General features: G+C 40.1%; 1 protein-coding gene across 46 annotated transcripts in view; it reads right to left on the reverse strand.

The window, feature by feature from the left end:
* The window catches only part of PEAK1 (pseudopodium enriched atypical kinase 1), a 310,954-nt gene that overhangs the window by 15,043 nt on the left and 275,274 nt on the right, over positions 1-20,637 (reverse strand). For all 46 annotated transcript variants that reach the window (XM_019011089.4, XM_063699071.1, XM_063699070.1 and 43 more), the window contains one exon: positions 9,826-10,571. In XM_019011089.4, the coding sequence (XP_018866634.1) occupies positions 9,826-10,571 (746 nt within the window). The remainder of the gene's footprint in view (positions 1-9,825; positions 10,572-20,637) is intronic.

Consider the following 20,637-nt stretch of genomic DNA (forward strand, 5'->3'; position numbering starts at 1 on the left):
CTACTATCCCAATTCTGGAACTGTTGGAAAATAACTAAAAAATTTATACTTTTTGCTTATGTGAAATTTTTAGCATCCTCTTCAAAGTAACTGCATCCAAATTTCCTCTGTGGTCTTGCATGGTAGTACTTTTTATAAAATGATCTCATAAGTGCAATGAAAAAACAATATCTCAGTGATACTAAGCCATAATTTTGCCAACTGTCCATCCTGATTCTAAGCAAAAGGCTGTCATTTTTCCATCAAGAAACAACACTGAGACAAAGCAAGGTCAGTTTACTGCTTCAGGCATGAAATAATAGGAGAGGTTCTACCTAGGAGTCAGGAGGTAGCCTGCCACGAAGCTGGTGTCCCCATGCAGAAGTGATTGTTCCTCTCTGGCCTTAGTTTCCCACTGTGTAGAATGGTGAAGGCCCTTCTAAAATTGGCTTTAGTCTACTATGAGGATATGAGGGATTAGTCTACTATGGATTTAGATATGAGGATTTAGTCTACTATGAGGATATGAGGATTATGTACTTGGTCAGTGCTTAACCAGATTCTTTGAAACGGAAAAAGCAAGGTAGATTTTTATTTAGAGAACAGGGAAGTTAAGTTCAGGCTTAAGTTTATGTTAAGTTTTACTTTGCGAGCAGGAATATTTAAGTTAACGGCAGAAGGCCAGCCAATATATAGCCCACAGAGACAGACAATGCAATCTGGGTGGTGGCTCACCAAATGGGGAAGAGAGGATAAAAGAAGATATGGATGAGATGGAAAATGGGAGTTGAAAATTAAATATTGTTTGGAAATCAATTTGGCTCTTCTTTCACCAAAACATTTATTTAAAAAGTAGGCTGTGCTCACTGCCTCCACAGCTTCCTCTTCCTATTCACTCTTTAACTCACTGTGTCTGGCATTCACCCCAATTATTACCAACATTGCATTTTCTTGAGACTTACAAGACATTAAATTCTTGCCTTCTTCTGAGTCTTCATTCTGCACAAGCCCTCTGCAACCTTGGACTCTCTGGCCTGTAGGGCCCTGCCTTTTGCTACAGATTTTCCAATTGCTCCTGCTTTGGGTCACTTAGATGTGTGGGCCTTTTCCCACTTTGCAGACTCTTCCATTACAATCTCATGTAGTCCCACAGTTTCAACTAAATCAAGTCTATGACCACATTTCTAGGCTTGAGCTCTCTTCTGAGTACCAAAGCCATATTTTTACCTGGATCCTGGGGTTCTTTCAACTTGGCTGCCCTATGGGCATAACCCATTGAGATCTCATCTTTCTGGCTTTTCTGATTCATATTTCAACTAATGGCATCACCATTCTCTTGGAGGTTGTTCTACCTTGAAATTTTAGCATCACTGCCCTAATCCCATACTCACCAGACATGGTCTACTGCCTTCCTCAGCTCTTTAGCCATCTGCCCCTTCTTTTCCTTTGCCTTACATCAGGTCTCATTTTACCTGGACTACTGCAATAGCATAATGACTGGCTTCCTTGCTTCCAGTCCTTCTGACCTCTCTTACCATAGTTGTCATCCAAAATCTTATGTTATTTCTGTTTAAAAATACTTAGTGGCTTCCCAAAAAACACAAAATAAAGTCTAACCTCTTAAGCTCATCACTCAAATCTCTAAATTTGTTCTCTAATCTCTCCGTAGCCTAATTTTCCACTATTCTCTCAATGTACTGCATTTACCACAAAGAATAGCAAAGTGGATACAAAAGGCCCTTTCTTATTGGCCCCAAGATAAGTGTTAATAACTTATTTCATTCATTAATCTTCATTTATCTTTACATCTCTGCATACCACTCTGAACTTTCATTATAATCTGTTTTAAGAGCTATTATTTATGCCTTTGTCTTTCTTACTGGAATATAAGCTTCTTGAGGGCAAGGCCTTTGTTTCATTCATATGTATTTCTGTAAACTACAACAAATATCACAATGTTTTATACAGTAAACATTTTTTGAAGGGTCAAGAAATATTTATTGAATGCCAGCTATGTACATGATATTATAATAGATGCTAAGGATAGAAGAATTAATAAGCCATGGTCCCCGCCATGGGAAAGGTCAGGTATAATAGTGGGGAGAGGGGAGAGGGGAGAGGAAGCATGTTTTTGTTTAATTATACAACTGTCTCATGATAATACAATGATTAAGAAATCCAGTAGGTATAGCGTGCAACATGTGCTCAGAAAATTAAAGAAGAAAATTCAGAGCTGGATTCTTTAAGAATACATAGGAGCTTTCTAAGTATGTGAAAAGGAAGGAATAACCAACTTTTACTAAATGCTTAACTTTGTGCCAAATGATGCTCTCAGCACTGTGTGTGTGTGTGTATGTGTGTGTGTGTATATATATCACTACACACATATTAACTTCTGTGATTTTTTACAATGGTTTTAAGAAGACCTGAAGTATTTTTTCCATTTTACAGATAAACACACTGGATATAGAAAAGGCAAGTAATGGCAAAGGTAACAGCTAATATGTAGCTAAAGCACAGATTTAAACCCAGGTCTGTCTGACTTAAAAGCCTAAATTCTTAGCCACTTTGTTAACAGTCCTCACATTTTGTACATAGGCACCACTTGGGGTACTTGCTACAAATGCAGTTTCCAAGGCCTTATTGCCAGCCATTCTGATTCTGTAGGAAATGACATTTTTAATGAGGATCCCTCAGGTGATTCTGAAATAGGTCACAGCAGATCACAATGCAGAAGTTGTTTATTGTATTATACTGCCTCCCGGGAGAAGTGCAGTCCAGAGAGAGGAACCAGAGTATGCAAAAGCCGAGTAGCATTAAACAGGTGCTGTTTATAATTGGTACTAGAGGATGGGACTACAGAGATGAATAACTAAGGATACCTGTTTTCAATAAGCTTAGTGTTAAATGATCCAAAATCTGATTCTTGTTTTTTAATTGAAAAGACATTAGGACATCATTTTTTAACTAATCAAAATAACTGTTACCACCTTGACATAGGAATTATTTGAGTATTACCATTTTGTAGGTCAATTTTCTTAAAGTTATGATCATGTTATTGGTATTCTGCTACTTTCATGTGACATTTAAAAAATGTTTTTCATAATTTTACATAGTCTTCATAATTACTGCTTTTAGCAGCTACAAACATTCCATTGGACTTATGTGCCATAATTTATTATATTGGTTCCTTAATATAAGGTACCTAGTTTGTTTCCAATTTTTGGAAATATTTAAATTCTTGAAGCTGTCTGTAGCTTTCTCTCATAATTTTAAGGAAAAACAAAGATGTTTACATCTCTGAAGTAAAGAGAAAGAATACCTAAATGCAGAACCTATCTAATATGCTCAAGCCAAAGCCTAATGTTAAGAAAGAATAATAGTGAGTGATCTATAAGATGTTGAGCAGCAATTTTCCATTATTGTTAATAACAATAATGCATTATTTTATATGTACTTTACAGTTTATAAAACTGATTCACTACATAAACACATGTACTATAACAATCATCTGAGGTAAGTAGGGCAGTTAATATACACTGATGTGAAAACCAAGAGAGGCGCATGACTTGCATAAAAATACACAGTGATATCTTCAGAACTTGGACCCAGGTCAGCTGACTCCAAAGCTCTTTATTCAGTGCTGTGATGCCTTTTCATTTAAGACCAATACAAATAATAAAGCTAATCATGTTGAATGAAGATTAGAATAAATATGAAAGAGGAAAACCTTCAAATCCAGGAAAAGTCCTGAGTTAAAACCACTTACTTTATAACAAAGACAAACATGACACCTGCTATGGACAGAATTGTCTCTCTCCCCAACCTCTTCATATGTTGAAGCCCTAGCCCACAATGTTACTGCATTTTGGAGACAGGGCTAACAAGGAGGTAATTAATTAAAAGAGATCATAAGAGTGGGGCCATGATGTGAGAGGATTAGTGTCCTTCTAAGAACAGACACTGGGGCGTGCTTGCACATGCTTCTTGTGTTCTCTCTCACGTGCTCTCTCTCTCCCTGTCATGTAAGGGCACAGTGAGAAGGAGGCTATCTGTAAGCCAGGAAGAGAGCCCTCACTAGAAGCCAAATCAGCTAGAACCTTGATCTTGGGTCTTCCAGCCTCCATAACTGTAAGAAAATAAATTTATCCTTTTCAGTCTATGGTATTTTGTTATGGCAGCCTGAGCAGAATGAGATTTTGATACTGAGAAGTGGTGTGCTGTTGTAAAAATACTTTAAAAGGTAGAAGCAGCTTTGGAATTGGGTAGAGGCTAGAAGAGTTTTGAGATGCATGTGAGGAAAAGCCCAGATAACCATGAACAGACAGTTGCTAGAAATATGGATGCTAAGGGCAATTCTGATGAGGTTTCTGATAGTAACAAGGAACATTATTGGAAACTGGAGGAAAGGGAATCCTTGTCATAAAGTGGCAAAGAACTTAGCAGGACTGTGTTTTGTAGAAGACAAAACTTGCAAGAGATGAAATTGAGATTTCTAAGCAAAGTGAAGGAGTGGCTTGGTTCCTCCTGACTGCTCATAGTAAAATGTGAAAGGAGAGAGACAAACTGAAAAAGGAATTGTTGAGCAAAAAGAAACCAGAACGTGAAGACTTGGAAAATTTGCAGTCTATCCATACTGTGAAAACGGTGAGGCCAGGCGTGGTGGCTCATGCCTGTAATCCCAGTACTTTGGGAGGCTGAGGTGGGTGGATCATCTGAGGTCAGGAGATTAAGACCAGCCTGGCCAACATGGTGAAACCCTGTCTCTACTAAAAATACAAAAAGCAGTTGGTGTGGTGATGGACGCCTGTAATACCAGCTACTTGGGAGGCTAAGGCAGGAGAATCACTTGAACCCGGGAGGTGGAGGCTGCAGTGAACCGAGATCGTGTCACTGCACTCCAGCCTGGGTGACAGAGTGAGACTCCATCTCAAAAAAAAAAAAAAAACAGGGAAAGCTTGTTCTAAGAGAATACCAAGGGTGTGGCTAAACAACTATTCGATAAAGAGAAGGTGGATATGACTTATGGACTTAACCAGCCATCTCAGCACAAGTCAGGGATAATAATGGGATTATACCAGCAAAGACATTGCCAGTTTGAATTAAAAGGGACAAAGTGGGACAAAATAAAGGAAGGCTACTGAACTTGGATTCTACAGGACTAACCCAGAGAGCTATTTGGCTGCAAACATGTACTGTTCTTCAAGGAAAGGGAAGAATGATCCTGAAAGTGATACAGAAACATCAGGGCTGCTTTTCCCACCAAAGGACCAGTAGGCAAGGCTGTTCCATCCTCAGTTTCAAAGGGTGAAGCTGCCTCTTGAGATCTGGTAGGCTAGGATAACCATGACCAGTGCCTCAGTATTGCGCCACTATGCAGAGCCATGGTGGTGATGGTGCCACCCCAGTGGGCTTGCAGGGGAGAGTATCAAACCAAAGAGGATTATTCTTGGGCCGAAGATTTAATAGAACTTGACTTGCCAGGTTTTGGAATTGCTCAGGATTTATCACTCCTTCCTTCCTTCTGATTTCTTTCTCTTGGAATAGGAATGTCTATCCTATGCCTGTTCACAGTTGTATTTTGTAAGCATGTAACTTGTGGTTTCACAAGTTCACAACTGGAGAGCCTCAGGACAAATCATACCTTGAATCTCACCCATATCTGATTTAGATGATATTTAGATGAGACTTTGGACTTTAGACTTTAGAGTTGATGCTGTCATAAATAAGACTTTTGGAGCTGTTGGAATGTGTTTTGCATGCTATAAGGACAGATATTCTGAGGCAGGATGGGTTAGAGGTAGAGTGCTATGGGCTAAATTATGTGTTCCCCACCACCAACTCATATGTTGAATCCTTAACCCCCAATGTGAGACAGTACCTACAAAGAGGTAATTAAGGCTAAATGAGGTTATAAGCATAGGGCCCTGATACAATAGAACTGGTGTCCTTATAAGAGATACCAGTGCATAGCCTCTCCCTTGCACTCTCTTCCTTCCTCTCTCCCTCACTCCTTGCCATGTGAGGACACAAAGAGAAGGTGGCTGGCTGTAAGCCAGGAAGAAAGCCCTCCCCAGAAAGCAAATAAGTTGGAACCATGATCTTGAATTTTTTAGCCTCCAGAAATAGGGAAAATAAATTTCTGTTGTTTAAGTCATATAGAATATGGTGTGTTGTTACGCAACTTGAGCAAACTAAAATAACATACAGTTAGTACTCTATGACTGCAGTGGATTTGGTATTTAAGGAGGAGGGGTGATATCCTTTGGCTTTCAAATTGCTAAATTCTACCATTGATTTTTTTTTTTTTTTTGAGATGTTGTCCCACTCTGTTGCCCAGGCTGGAGTGCAGTGCCTCAGCTTACTGCAACCTCCGCCTCCTGGGTTCAAGCAATTCTCATGCCTCAGCCTCCCGAGTAACTGGGATTACAGGTGCCCGCCACGATGACTGGCTATTTTTTTTTTTTTTTTTTTGTATTTTTAGCAGAGACGGGGTTTTGCCATGTTGGCCAGGCTGGTCTCCATCTCCTGATCTCAGGTGATCCATCTGCCTCAGCCTCCCAAACTGTTGAGATTACAGGTGTGAGCCACCACGCCCAGTCTACCACTGACTTTTTGTTTGCAACATTTTAAAGAACTTTTAGTCTCTTTAAGAGACAGTTACACCCTTTAGACTATTATAAATTCCCTTAGTATGGGAAGGGAATTTAAGAAGATAAACAGAAAAAGTTGTTTGTGTGGGCCAACTGTTAGTGTCTTTTGCTTATCTCTGCAAAGGCAGGGTTCACAGAGCCCTAATAATAGTACAATCAATTGGGCACTTCTGGAAATACCAAAGGGTCTTAAAAGAGACATTTATATTTAGCATTTAGTGTAAAATATCCTTTTCCAAACCTGCCAACAACTCCTAGTATATAACCACTTGCCATCTGTTCTTTGGAGATTTGTTTTACATCATTATAAGCAAAGAAATCAATACCAGACCACTGATTTGGGAAAGAGACAAGATTCCACGGCAATAATACATAAAGTTAGTCAAGTCCTACTTCTCAATTGTTTTGAAAGAACAGATAGTTCAATGTCCCTTTCTGAAACAGGTACTCATCCTGCATTGGTGATTTTGCAGCAATAAGGGCCCAAGATAGAAAAGGCACCATAACCTCAATTTATATAACAGCTCTTAAGTGCTATATAGAATCTCAAAATACCTTTTTAAACTCAATAGTAATGTATTAACTTGAATCCAGATCCCCCTCCTTACAGTTTATCCCTCAGTTTAATTTAAAAAGTGTGGGCTGGAGCACAGGGTTACTCTGCCAGTGACATCAGACAGTCAACTGGTGTAGATACTGTAACTGCAGAGGGTAGCTAGCTGAAGGTCTGTTTCGAACATACATTCTGTCTTGATAGACAGGTAAGGCCAATCGTTTACCTTATCCATTAATTTTCTAAGATACCATCTGGTCTTTCTAAGCCAAATTAACATGTAAAAGTCATTTAGATATGTTAATTGGTTTTGAACCAGTGAATAGAATCAGTAAAAAGGGACTATGGGAATGGAGGACACTACCTTAAGTTTACATATAGGGCTTTGTGTTCTTCAAAAACCTTTCATATGCGTTATCTCACTTGATCCTACATTCACTGTAAACATCTGAAAGAGGAGGAAATTGAGGCTCAAAGATCATTACTCTCTTAAAGTAACCTAGGGAAGAAGCTAGTGGGTAGTTAATGAAATGAACAGTTATTAGGGACATTTTGTTTTCTTTTAACCAAACAACAGCTCCATAAGATGGGTGCCATTATTGACAAAGCTACTAAGAGGCAGAACCAGGATCTGAACCCAAATCTTTTGGACTTCAAAGTCCACACTTTATTATATTGATGAAACCTATGGCTTTCTGTTACAGTGAATGTAACTGGGCAAGAATTCTTGATGTCAAGAGTTTAGCTGTCTTGAAGAAGTGGGTCATCTGAAATAAGCAATCTACATGTAAGAAATTGATAAGTGGCACAATGGACAAAATGCAGCTATGGAGTCAGAAATATTTGTGATTAAAACTCAGCTCTGGCCAGGCATGGTGGCTCACGCCTGTAATCCCAGCACTTTGGGAGGCCAAGGTGGGCGGATCACGAGGTCAAGAGATTGAGACCATCTGGCCAACACGGTGAAACCCCGTGTCTACTAAAAATACAAAAATTAGCTGGGCATGGTGGTGCACACCTATAGTCCCAGCTACAAGGGAGGCTGAGGCAGGAGAGAATCGCTTGAACCTGGGAGGCAGAAGTTGCTGTGAGCCAAGATCGCGCCACTGCACTCCAGCCTGGCAACAGAGTGAGACTCCATCTCAAAACAAAACAAAACAAAAACAACAACAAAAAACTCAGCTCTACCACTTGCTAGCTGCGTGATCCTAACCAAGTCACCTTACTTCTTGGAGCTTCATTTTCCTCATATGTCAAATGGAGAAAAAGATCTTAATCTCATAAAGTTGACGTGAAGATTAAATTACATAAGAAAAATAAAGCTCCAGGAACATCAATAAACATTAGTTATCCTCCTCTATAAAAATGTCTCTCTAGGGAGCAAAGGAGTTACAGAGCAGAGGTAGACAAGCATTTCTTAGCTGGTAAAGGGTAAAGTCAGAAACATAAACCAGGTATGGTGGCTCATGCCTGTAATCCCAGCACTTTGGGAGGCCAAGGTGGGAGGATCACTGGAAGCCAGGAGTTTGAGACCAGCCTGGGCAACACAGTGAGACCACCACCTCTACCAAAACCAAAAATGTGGTGGCACACACCTGAGGCTGCAGTGAGCTATGATCATGCCACTGCACTCCAGCCTAAAAAAAAGACAGAAACATGCAGTGAAAGGTACATAATAGACCTCATATTTATAGGTAGCCCTTGCAAAAAGCAAAGCTCAAGGGTTACCTACTTTTTTTTTGAGACAGGATCTCACTTTGTTGCCCAGGCTGGAGTGCAGTGACCCGATCATGGCTCACTTCAGCCCTGACCTCCTGGGCTCAGGTGATCCTCCCACCTCAGCCTCCTGGGTGGCTGGGACTACAGGCACGAGCCACTACATTTGGCTAATTTTTTCTATTTTTTTTTTAGAGACAGGGTTTCACCACGTTGCCTAGGCTGGTCTCGAACTCCTGGGCTCAAGCTATCCACCTGGTTTGGGCTCCCAAAGTGCTGGGATTATAGCCATGAACCACCATGCCTGGCCAGGTTACCTACTTTAAAAGGACTTCTTTGGCTGGGCATGGTGGCTCACACCTGTAATCCCAGCACTTTGGGAGGCCAAGGCGGGAGGATCACCTGAGATCAGGAGTTTGAGACCAGCCTGGCCAACATGGTGAAACCCCATCTCCACTAAAAATATAAAAATTAGCAGGGCGTGGTGGCAGGTACCTGTAATCCCAGCTACTCGGGAGGCTGAGGCACAATAATTGCTTGAACCTGGGAGGCGGAGGTTGCAGTGAGCCGAGATTGCACCATTGTATTCCACAATGGGCAACAAGAGTGAAACTCCATCTCAAAAAAAAAAAAAAGACTTCTTTGACTTCTAGAGTTTGGGTTAAGGTATCTCCAAGATCCCATAGAATTCTTGTTTACCTCTATCTTTGCATGCAGTATACTGTTGTAATTCTGTTAAGTTACGTATCTGTTTTCTTTAAATAATAAATAAGCCCCCTGCTTAATCTAGTATCTGGGTAAGAGGTAGATGCTCAATAATTTGCTGAATGGAGGAATGAAGGAAAGAAAGGAGAAAAGCAGAATGAATCCATCCCAGTAACAATGTACTGGTTAAGACTTAACATGAGATTTATATTTTCTTACCTTGACTGCATAGTTATTAAGTGGATCTTTTGCATATGAAGCAGTATAGTAAACCGCATCACCTGCCTCACAACATGGTTTGTCACTGGTTAGCCTGAAGTCTGACCAGCTGTCCACTCCAAAACGGAGCTGGTCTTTCTGCCCAGCCATGAAAAGGTCTTCGCATTTAACAGCCAGTTTCTTCAAGGCATCTGTATGAAGGCTTCGGATTTTACCCACTACTTCCTCCCGATTCTCAAGTCCTCGATAAAGTGCTTGTCTCTGCGGCTTCTGGATGCCTTGGCCCTGTCTGCAAGAGGGCCCACGCCGGCTGGAGAGGGATTCCATGCTGTTGGAAAATCTATCCTTAATACTGAGAGTGGTTAAGCTGGAAATGCTGTTTGCTGCTGAGGGGACAGGTCTCTCCTTGCGCAAAGGCCTTTCCAAGGAGTCATAAGACTCAATGTCCAGTCCTTTGAGTTCATAGCTGATGGAAGAACCAGCACTGCTGGCATCCCAGTTGGGGTCGATATCATAGGTGGGATTAGCCATGACACAAAGACTACTTTCCATGGATTTTTGGAGGTCCTTGGAGATTGGCTCTGTATTGGCTCTTATGATCATCTTCTTTGGCAGTGGGGGTGGTGTAGGTTGGGAAGCATTGGGTGCTTCTTGGTCTGTTTTCCCTCCAAAGGCGATGGCATCGTCCACAGCTCCCTTGGGCTGTCGTGGCTGCTTGGGAGGTATCATGGCTGCTCTAGATTGCCCTGTATTGTTTTTAAAGCAATAAAAAGAAAAGAGTAAGTAAAGTTTTCAATCTAATTTTATAACTGAAACTTGAGCAGAAATGAGTGAGGTAGCCATGGGAATGTAAGAATAAGTCAACTCTTTAGTTCAAAATGGGAAAAGAGAACAACCAAAGAACAAATACCTAAACATTGAAGTATCCAAGCCTTGGTGGGAACAACAAATATGCATAATGTCTTGGCCCTGTCTAGGAACAGGGCACTGGTTTGGGTGATGAGTTTTGTTTTCAAAAAGGAAACCAGATTCTCCAGTCCTACCCTTCGGAGTGCTATATATTCACCACACCAGAATATTAAGGGATGACAGACACTTGAATATACTTGGATTGTGACAGAGTAGAGATGATAGCATTGTGGATAAAGAAAATACTTGGAAGCGTTATTAAAAACAGAATTGAAACTAGCAATGTGACCATTAGACAGGGGCTCAGAAGATACTATTCTGTTCTTTTTATTCCAAAGTTACATTGTATTATATATAGCACTTGTCATGCATATAACATTTTCCAACACATGAATACAATTTCAAAAGCCATGCTATTTATTTTACTATAGAGATGGATTCTGACATTGCTTAAACTGGTCTACGTAAAAGATTCCTGTGATTGTGGTAAGGGGAACAGTGTATATGAGCAGTCAACTTCTGTTCTGAACACGAATTCCCAAACTCTTATGTGATTCTCTTTTATTTTGGTGGGCATATACATTGTGATTTGAGAGATACTATCTTTCAACATCTTTTATAAGCCCTAGTTAGAGAACCATTCACCTGTGCTTAGTTTCCAGCATTTATGATTAGAAAAAGATAAAACACATGTGTGTTTGAATATACCTTCAGGGCTTATTGTATAACAGAGAGAACACATTATTTTTTAAAGACAGAAAAATATACATGAAACTTCTATAAAGGCTATTAAAAATTAGTTCTGTTATTAAAATGAGGCCTCTACTCAAGATCTCAGAGTTATAAGGCCCTGTTATGGGTTGAATTATATCCCCCAAAAAGGTATGTTGAAGTGCTAACCCCTGGTACCTATGAATGTGACCTCTTGGAAGTCTTTGTAGATTTAATAGTTAAGATGAGGTCATTAGGATGGGCCCTAATCCAATATGGCTGATGTCCTTATAAGAAGAAAAAACACCATGTAAAGACAGGGACAGAGAGGGAAAACACTACATGACATTGGAGGCAGAGTCTGGAGTGACACAGGTGCAGACTAAGGAATACCAAGCATTGATGGCCACTACCAGATGCCAGACAAAGGCAAGAAAGGAATCTACCCACTGTCTCAGAGGGAACGTAGCCTTGCTGACACCTTGATTTCAGACTCCTAGCCTCCATAACTGTGAGAGAATATATTTGTGTTGTTTTAAGCCACCCATTTGTGGTACTTTTTTACAGCAGTCCTAGGAGACTCATACATTCTCCTACTATTGTTCATATAGAGTAGAAGGTGCTGGATGGTGCTGAGGATGACAATGAATAGGGGTGGTGGTTTGTTTTGTTAAAATCACGTCCTTGCAGCATGTCAACGGTAAGCACCAATATAATCTGGGATTGTAATAGTAAGTGTTGCTTATGACAGGGATAAATTCTGAGAGAGTTAGGCAATCTCATCACTACGCAAAAATCATAGAGTGTACTTACACGAACCTAGATGGTACAGCCTACTACACACCTAGGCTACATGGTATAGCCCACTGCTTATAGGCTACAAACCTGTACAACATGGTACTGTACTGAATACTGTGGGCAATTATAACACAATGTTAATTACTGGATATGGTTTGGCTGTGTCCCCACGCAAATCTCATCTTGAATTCCCACATGTTGTGGGAGGGACCCAGTGGGAGGTAACTGAGTCAGCACAGGTCTTTCCCGTACTGTTCTCATGATAGAGAATAAGTCTCATGAGATCTGAGGGTTTTAAAAAGAGGAGTTCCCCTGCACACGTTCTCTCTCTTTGCCTGCTGCCATCCACATACGATGTGACTTGCTCCTCCTTGCTCTCTGCCATGATTGTGAGGCCTCCCCAGCCATGTGGAACTGTTAAGTCCAATAAACCTCTTTCTTTTGTAAATTGCCTGGTCTCGTGTATGTCTTTATCAGCAGTGTGAAAATGGACTAATACAGTCAATTGGTACCAGTAGAGTGGGGTGTTGCTGAAAAGATACCCGAAAATGTGGAAGCAACTTTGGAACTAGGTAGCAGGCAGAGGTTAGAACAGTGTGGAGGGCTCAGAAGAAGACAGGGAAATGTGGAAAAGTTTGCAGCTTCCTAGAGACTTGTTGAATGGCTTTGACAAAAGTGCTGATAGTGATATGAACAATAAGGTCCAGGCTGAGGTGGTCTCAGATGGAGATAAGGAACTCGTTGTGAACTAGAGCAAAGCTGACTCTTGTTATGTTTTAGCAAAGAGACTGGAGCAATTTGGCCCTGCCCTAGAGATTTGTGGAACTTTGAACTTGAGAGAGAAGACTTAGGGTATCTGGCAGAAGAATTTTCTAAGCAGCAAAGCATTCAAGAGGTGACCTAGGTGCTGTTAAAGGCATTCAGTTTTATAAGGGAAGCAGAGCATAAAAGTTCAGAAAATTTGGTTTGGCGCAGTGGCTCATGCCTGTAATCCCAGCACTTTGAGAGGCTGAGGCGGGTGGATCACTTGAGGTCAGGAGTTTGAGACCAGCCTGGCCAACAGGGTGAAACCCTGTCTCTACTAAAAATACAAAAATTAGCCAGGTGTGGTGGCAGACACCTGTAGTCCCAGCTACTCAGGAGGCTGAGCCAGGAGAATCGCTTGAACCTCGGAGGTGGAGATTGCAGTGAGCCGGGATCATGCCACTGTACTCCAGTATTGGTGACAGAGTGAGACCCCGTCTCCAAAAAAATAAATAAATAAAAATAAAAATAAAATAAAAATCAGAAAATTTGCAGCCTGTCAATGTGATAGAAAATAAAATACCATTTTTCTGAAGAGAAATTCAAGCTGGTTGCAGAAATTTGCAGAAACTTGCATAAGTAACGAGGAGCTGAAGGTTAATCCCCAAGACAATGGGAACTATTTCTCCAGGGCATGTCAACGGTCTTCATGGCAGCCCCTCCCATCACAGGCCCGAAGGCCTAGGAGGAAAAAGTAGTTTCGTGGGCCAGGCCCAGGGTCCCCTTGCTGTGTGCAGCCTAGGGACTTGGTGCCCTGTATCTTAACCACTCCAGCCATGGCTGAAAGGGGCCACTGTAGAGCTCAGGCTGTGGCTTCAGAGGGTGCAAGCCCCAAGCCTTGGCAGCTTCCATGTGGTGTTGAGCCTGTGAGTGCACAGAGGTCAAGAACTGGGGTTTGGGAACCTCTGCCTAGGTTTCAGAGGATGTATGAAAACACCTGGATGCTGAGGCAGAAGTTGGCTGCAGGGGTCGGGCCCTCATGGAGAACCTCTGCTAGGGCAGTGTGAAAGGGAAATGTGGGGTCGGAGCCCCCACAAAGAGTCCCTACTGAGGCACTGCCTAGTGGAGCTGTGAGAAGAGGGCCACTGTCCTCCAGATCCCAGAATGGTAGATCCACTGACAGCTTGCACCATGTGTGTGGAAAAGCCACAGACACTCAATGCCAGCCCCTCAAAGCAGCTGGGAGGGAGGCTATACCCTGCAAAGCCACAGGGATGGAGCTGCCCAAGACCATGGGAACCCATGTCTTGCATCATCATGACCCGGATGCAAGACATGGAGTCAAGGGAGATCATTTTGGAACTTTAAGATTTGACTGCCCCGCTGGATTTCAGACTTGTGTGGGGCCTGTAGCCCCTTTGTTCTGGCCAATTTCTCCCATTTGGAATGGCTGTATTTACCCAATGACTGTACCTGCAATGTATCTAGGAAGTAATTAACTTGCTTTTGATTTTACAGGCTCATGGGTGGAAGGGACTTGCCTTGTCTCGGATGAGACTTTGGACTATGGACTTTTGAGTTAATGTTGAAATGAGTTAAGACTTTAGGGGACTGTTGGAAAGGCCTGATAGGTTTTGAAATGTGAGGACATGAGATCTGGGAGGGGCAAGGGGTGGAATGATATGGTTTGGCTGTGTCCCCACCCAAATTTCATCTTGAATTCCCACGTGTTGTGGGAGGGACCTGGTGGGAGGTAACTGAATCATGGGGGCAGGTCTTCCCCATGCTGTTCTCATGATAGTGAGTAAGTCTCACAAGATCTGACGGTTTTAAAAAGAGGAGTTCCTCTGCATAAGCTCTCTCTTTGCCTGCTGCCATTCACATAAGATGTGACTTGCTCCTCCTTGCCTTCCACCATGATTGTGAGGCCTCCCCAGCCATGTGGAACTGTAAGTTCAATAAACCTCCTTCTTTTGTAAATTGCCCAGTCTTGGATATGACTTTATCAGCAGTGTGAAAATGGACTAACACACTACTTGTGTATCTAAATGTAGAAAAGGTACAGTAAAAATACAGTATAAAAGATAAAAAATGGTATGCTTATATAGCGCACTTACCAAGAAAGGAGCCTGCAGGACTGGAAGTAGCCCTGGGTGAGTCACCGAGTGAGTGGTGAGTGAATGTAAAGGCCTTGCATATTATTACCATACACTCCTGTAGACTTTATATATACTGTATACTTAGGCTATACTAAATTTATTTAAAAAATTTTCTCCAATAATAAATTAACCTTAGCTTACTTAACTTTTTAACTTTATAAACTTAAATTTTGTTTAACTTTGTAAATTTTGTTTAACTTTTATAATAACACTTAGCTTAAGATACACTGTACACTATTTCAAAATATTTTTTCTTTGGGCCAGGCACGGTGGCTTATGCCTATAATCCCAGCACTTTGGAAGGCCAAGGTGGGTGGACCACTTGAGGCCAGGAGTTTGAGACCAGCCTGGCCAACATGGAAACCGTGTCTGTACTAAAAATACAAAAATTAGCCAGGCATGGTGGCGCATGCCTATAGTCCCAGCTACTCAGGAGGCTAAAGTAGGAGAATCGTTTGAACCTGGGAGGCAGAGGTTGCAGTGAGCCGAGATCATACCACTGCACTCCAGCCTGGGTGACAGAGCGAGACTCTGTCTCAAAAAAAAAAAAAAAAAAATATTGTTTTTTCTTTGTGTCTTTATGCTACAAATCTTTCCCTATTTAAACAAAACTTTTTTTTTTATAAACTTTTTTGTTAAAAACGAAGACACAAACACACATATTACTAGTCCTAACCCCTGGTACATGTGAATGTGACCTTATTTGGAAATAAAGTCTTTGTAGATGTAATCAAGTTAAGATGAGGTCATTAGAGTGGGCCCTAATCCAGTATGACTGGTGTCCTTATAAGAAAAAACACCATGTGAAGACAGGGACAATGATGACAAAGGCCTACACAGGGTCAAGAATATCAGTATCACGGTCTTCCACCTCCACATCCTGTCCCAGTGGCAGGTCTTCAGGGGCAGTAACACACATGGAGCTGTCATCTCCTAAGATAACAATGCCTTCTTCTGGTATACCTCCTGAAGGACATGCCTGAGGCTGTTTTACAGTTTTTTAAAAATAAGTAGGAGTACATTTTAAAGTTATGGTAATAGTACAGAAAATGCATAAACCAGTAACTCAGTAGTTTATCACCAAGTATTATGTACTATACATAATTGTATGTGCTATACTTTTATGACTGGCAGTGCAGTAGGTTTGTTTACACCAGCATCACCACAAACACGTGAGTAATGCCTTGCGCTGTGATGTCACAATGGCTATGTCACTAGGTAACAGGAGTTTTTCAGCTCCATCATAATCCTATGAGACCAGTGTTGTTTGTGCAGTCCATTGTTGACCAAAACATCATTATATAGCACATGACTATATCCATTTCCCATGCACACTACTTTCTTCAAGAATATCTAAGAATTTATATAAGCTACAGCAATATATATTGCAAACTCAAGGATCTCTTTTCTCCACCCATGTCATGTAGTAATATTTTTATAAGTAATAGAACAATATTAAATATAAACAAACAACACACATATATATACACATATAATATATATATAAATTGTGTCTATATATATATATTTAGAGGGAGGGAGGGGGAGAGAGAGAGCAAGAGAGTAAGAGAAGAGAAAAAATATGAGAATGCTAAGCTTCAAGATGGCCAGAGCTTTTATTTTATTCACTGCTGTAATCTCTGTGCCAAGAACAAGGTCTAGATAGAATCAACAATAACAACTTCTTGAATGAAGGAATAAATATTTACTACTGAAAGACAGAAAGTAGTAAAATTCTATAGATATCTATAATAAGGAAAGAAATTGAATTAGTATTTTAAAAAATTCCCACAAAGAAAAACCCAGGACCAGATGGCTTCACTGATGAATTCTACCAAATGTTTAAAGAAGTATTAATACCAATCCTTTGAAAACTTTTCCAAAAAATAGAACAGGAGGAAGGAATGCTTCCCAACTTGAATTCAATGGAGCCAATATTACCTAAATACTAAAACTAGACAAAGACATAAAAAGAAAACTAGAGACTAATGTCTTTTATGAATACAGATGTGAAAATCTACACAATATGCTAGCAAACCGAATCCAGCAACATATAAAAAAGGATTATACACCACAACAAGGTGGGATTTATTCCAGGAATGCAAGGTTGGTTTAACATCTGAAAATCAATCAATGTAATATACCATGCCAACGGAATAAAGGGGGAAAAAAGCTCACATAATCACCTTAATAGATGCACAAAAAACATTTGATAAAACCAAACACCTTTCCATAATAATAACACTCAATGAACTAGAAACAGAAGAGAACATCCTCAACCTGATAAAGGAAAGGGCATCTTTGTAAAAGAGCTAACATCATAATTAATGATAAAAGATTGGAAATTTCTCCTGTAATATCAGGAACAAGACAAGGATTTGCGTTCTTGCCATTTCTTTTTTTTTTTTCTTTGTGTCTTTTTTTTTTCCAGACAGGGTCTCGCTTTGTCACCCAGGCTGGAGTGCAGTGGCACAATCTCAGCTCACTGCAGCCTTGACCTCCCAGGCTCAAGTGATCCTTCCACCTCAGTCCCCCAAGTAGCCAGGACTATTTTTCATAGAGACAGGGTTTTGCCATGTTGCTCAGGCTGGTCTCAAACTCCTGAGCTCAAGTGACCTGCCTGCCTTGGCCTCCCAAAGTGATGGGATTACAGGTGTGAGCCACTGCACCTCACCCATTTCTATTCTATGTTGTACAGGAGGTTCTAGTCAGGGATATTAGGAAAGAAAAAGAGATAAAGACATCCAGATTGTAAAGAGGAAAGTAAAACTATCTCATCATTCACAGATAATATAATCGTGTATATTGAGAAGCGTAGCAAATCCACACACAAAAAAACTATTAGAATGAATATACCAGTTCAGCAAGTTTACAGGATACAAGATCAACATACAAAAACCAATTCATTTCTATACATTATAAATGAATGATCCAAAATAAAATTAAGAAGACAATTCTATTTACAACACCATCAAAAAGGATAAAGTAACCAGAAATAAACCTAACAAAACTAGTGTAAGACTTGTACTTTGAAAACTATAAAACATCACTGAAAGAAACTAAAAAGCAAATGGAAAGATATCTTATGCTCATGGATCAGAGACTTTATATTGTTAAAAGGGAAATATTCCCAAAATTGATCTACAGATTTAATGTAATCCCTATCAAAATTCCAGTTAGACTTCTTGCAGAAACTGGCAGGCTCATCCTAAAATTCATATGGAAATAGAAGAAACCTAGAGTGGTCAAAGTCTTTAAAAAGAATAAAGTTGGAAAAGTTACACTTTCCAATTCCAACTTATTACAAAATTATAGTAATCAAGAGTATGTGGTACTGGCGTAAGAATAGAAATATAGATGAATGAAACATATTTGAGAGTGCAGAAGTGAACACTTATATTTAAGGCCAACTGATTTTTGACAAGATTGCCAAAACAATTCAACAGGGAAAGAACAGTTTCAAGCAAAATATTGATATTGAATCCCTACCTCACACTATACACAAAAATTAACTAAAAATGTATGAAAAATTTAAATATAAGAGCTAAAACTAAAAACTCTTAAAAACAAGTAGGAATAAATCTTTGCAACCTTGGGTTAGGTAATGGTTTCTTAGATATGATACCTAAAGTATAAGTAACAAAAGAAAAAGTAGATTGGAAGTCAATAAAAATTATAAACTTTTATGCTTCAAAGGACATCTTTAAGAAAGTAAAAAAGACAACTCACAGAATGGGAGAAAATATGTTCAAATTACATATCTGATAAGAGACTTATATTCAGAATATATAAGGAACTCTTGAAAAAGATAAATAACCCAAGTAAAAACGGGTAAAAGATTTGCATAGCTATTTCTTCAAAGAAGATATATAAATGGCCAGTGTGTGTGGAAAGATGTTTGGCATCATCACTCATGAGGTAAATGCAAACTGAGACATCATTTCACATCTACTAGGTTAGCTGTAATAAAAGACACAGGCAAGTGTTGGTGAGGATGTGGAGAAATTCAAATGCTTATACATTGCTAGTAGGAATCTAAAATGGTGCCACCATCTTGGAAAATATTTTGGTAGTTCCTCAAAAAGTTAAACATACAGTTACTATTTGACCCAGCATTTCGACTCCTGGGTATATAGCCAAGACAACTGAAAACATGTCCACCAAAACTTTATATGCAAATGTTCATAAGCAGCAGCATTTATAATAGCCAAAAAGTAGAAACAAACCAGATGTCCATCACCTGATGAATGGATAAATTAAATGTGGTATACCCATACAATTGACTATTATTCAGGCATAAGAGGAGTGAAGTACTGATGTATGTATGCTAAAACATGGAAAAACCTTGAAAACATTATGCTAAGTGAGAGAAGTCAGTCAAAAATGACCACATATTATATGATTCCACTTATATGAAATTTCCAGAAATATATAAAGGCATAGAGACAGAAAGTAGATTAGCTGTTGTAAGGGGCTGGGGGAAGGGGAGAATGGACAGTGACTGCTAATGGGTTTCTGTTTGGGATGATGAAAATGCTCTGAAATTAGACATTAGTGATGCCTGCAAAATTCTGTGAATATACTAAAACTAACTGAATTGCACACTTTAGCAGGGTGAATTTTATGGAATATAAATTATATCTCAATAAAGAAAATCAACAATCCATTCTTAGAAACAACCATCAATTCAGTTTCCAGTCTTATCTTCTCATTCCTCTGTGCCCTTAACTAAGGATGTAGGGGCTTGGCATTTACTGAATGTTTCCTGTGATGGTGGGGTCTCCTTCCCAAAGCTGCCCCAGCCCTATTTTCTCTTGGCTAATGTGAGACGTCAGACCATGGTTTATTTACAAGACAACAGAAGTATGCTTTGTAATAAGTCCTAATTTTTCAGTTGCTTACCTAGACCTTTCAGAGATGAAGCACCACGGAGAAGGTTAGAAGCAGTGAATTGCACCAGCTGAGGCCCTATCATCCTTGCCTGACAACTGTGACAGTCTCCTATTATTGCTGTCTCCAGTTTTACCTCCCTCACCACACAAACCACTAGAGAGATGTTTTTCAAATGCCAAAGCATTTCATGACACTTCTCTGCTTTAAAAAATTCTGTCCTAAAGATCGTCTTCAAGCAAAGAAAGTGAGCCTTTCATGATCTGGCCCTGATATACCTGTTTCTCGTCGCATTTCCTCTTATATCCTAAGTCAGAGCCACCAAACTACTTGCGGTTTCTCCAGCACTCTTGGCCAATTTTACGCTTCCTTTGTGCTTTGTGTCTTTGCTCATGCTGATCCTCTTCCAGGAATAGTTTCCCACTCCTCTCATCTTTAAATATTCTGTTTCTAGGGAATATTTCTTACTCCACTCCCCAGAATTGACCTTTCTTGGGCCCTCAGATAGACCCTGTGAATATTTCTCTGTAAGCACTTACAACCCTTGACTTGTGTTCCGTTCTGAATTCCCTACTGGTTTGCTCATTGAGGGAATGGACTG

Source organism: Gorilla gorilla, chromosome 16 (assembly GCF_029281585.2).
Source record: "Gorilla gorilla gorilla isolate KB3781 chromosome 16, NHGRI_mGorGor1-v2.1_pri, whole genome shotgun sequence".
Taxonomy (NCBI): Eukaryota; Metazoa; Chordata; class Mammalia; order Primates; family Hominidae; genus Gorilla; species Gorilla gorilla.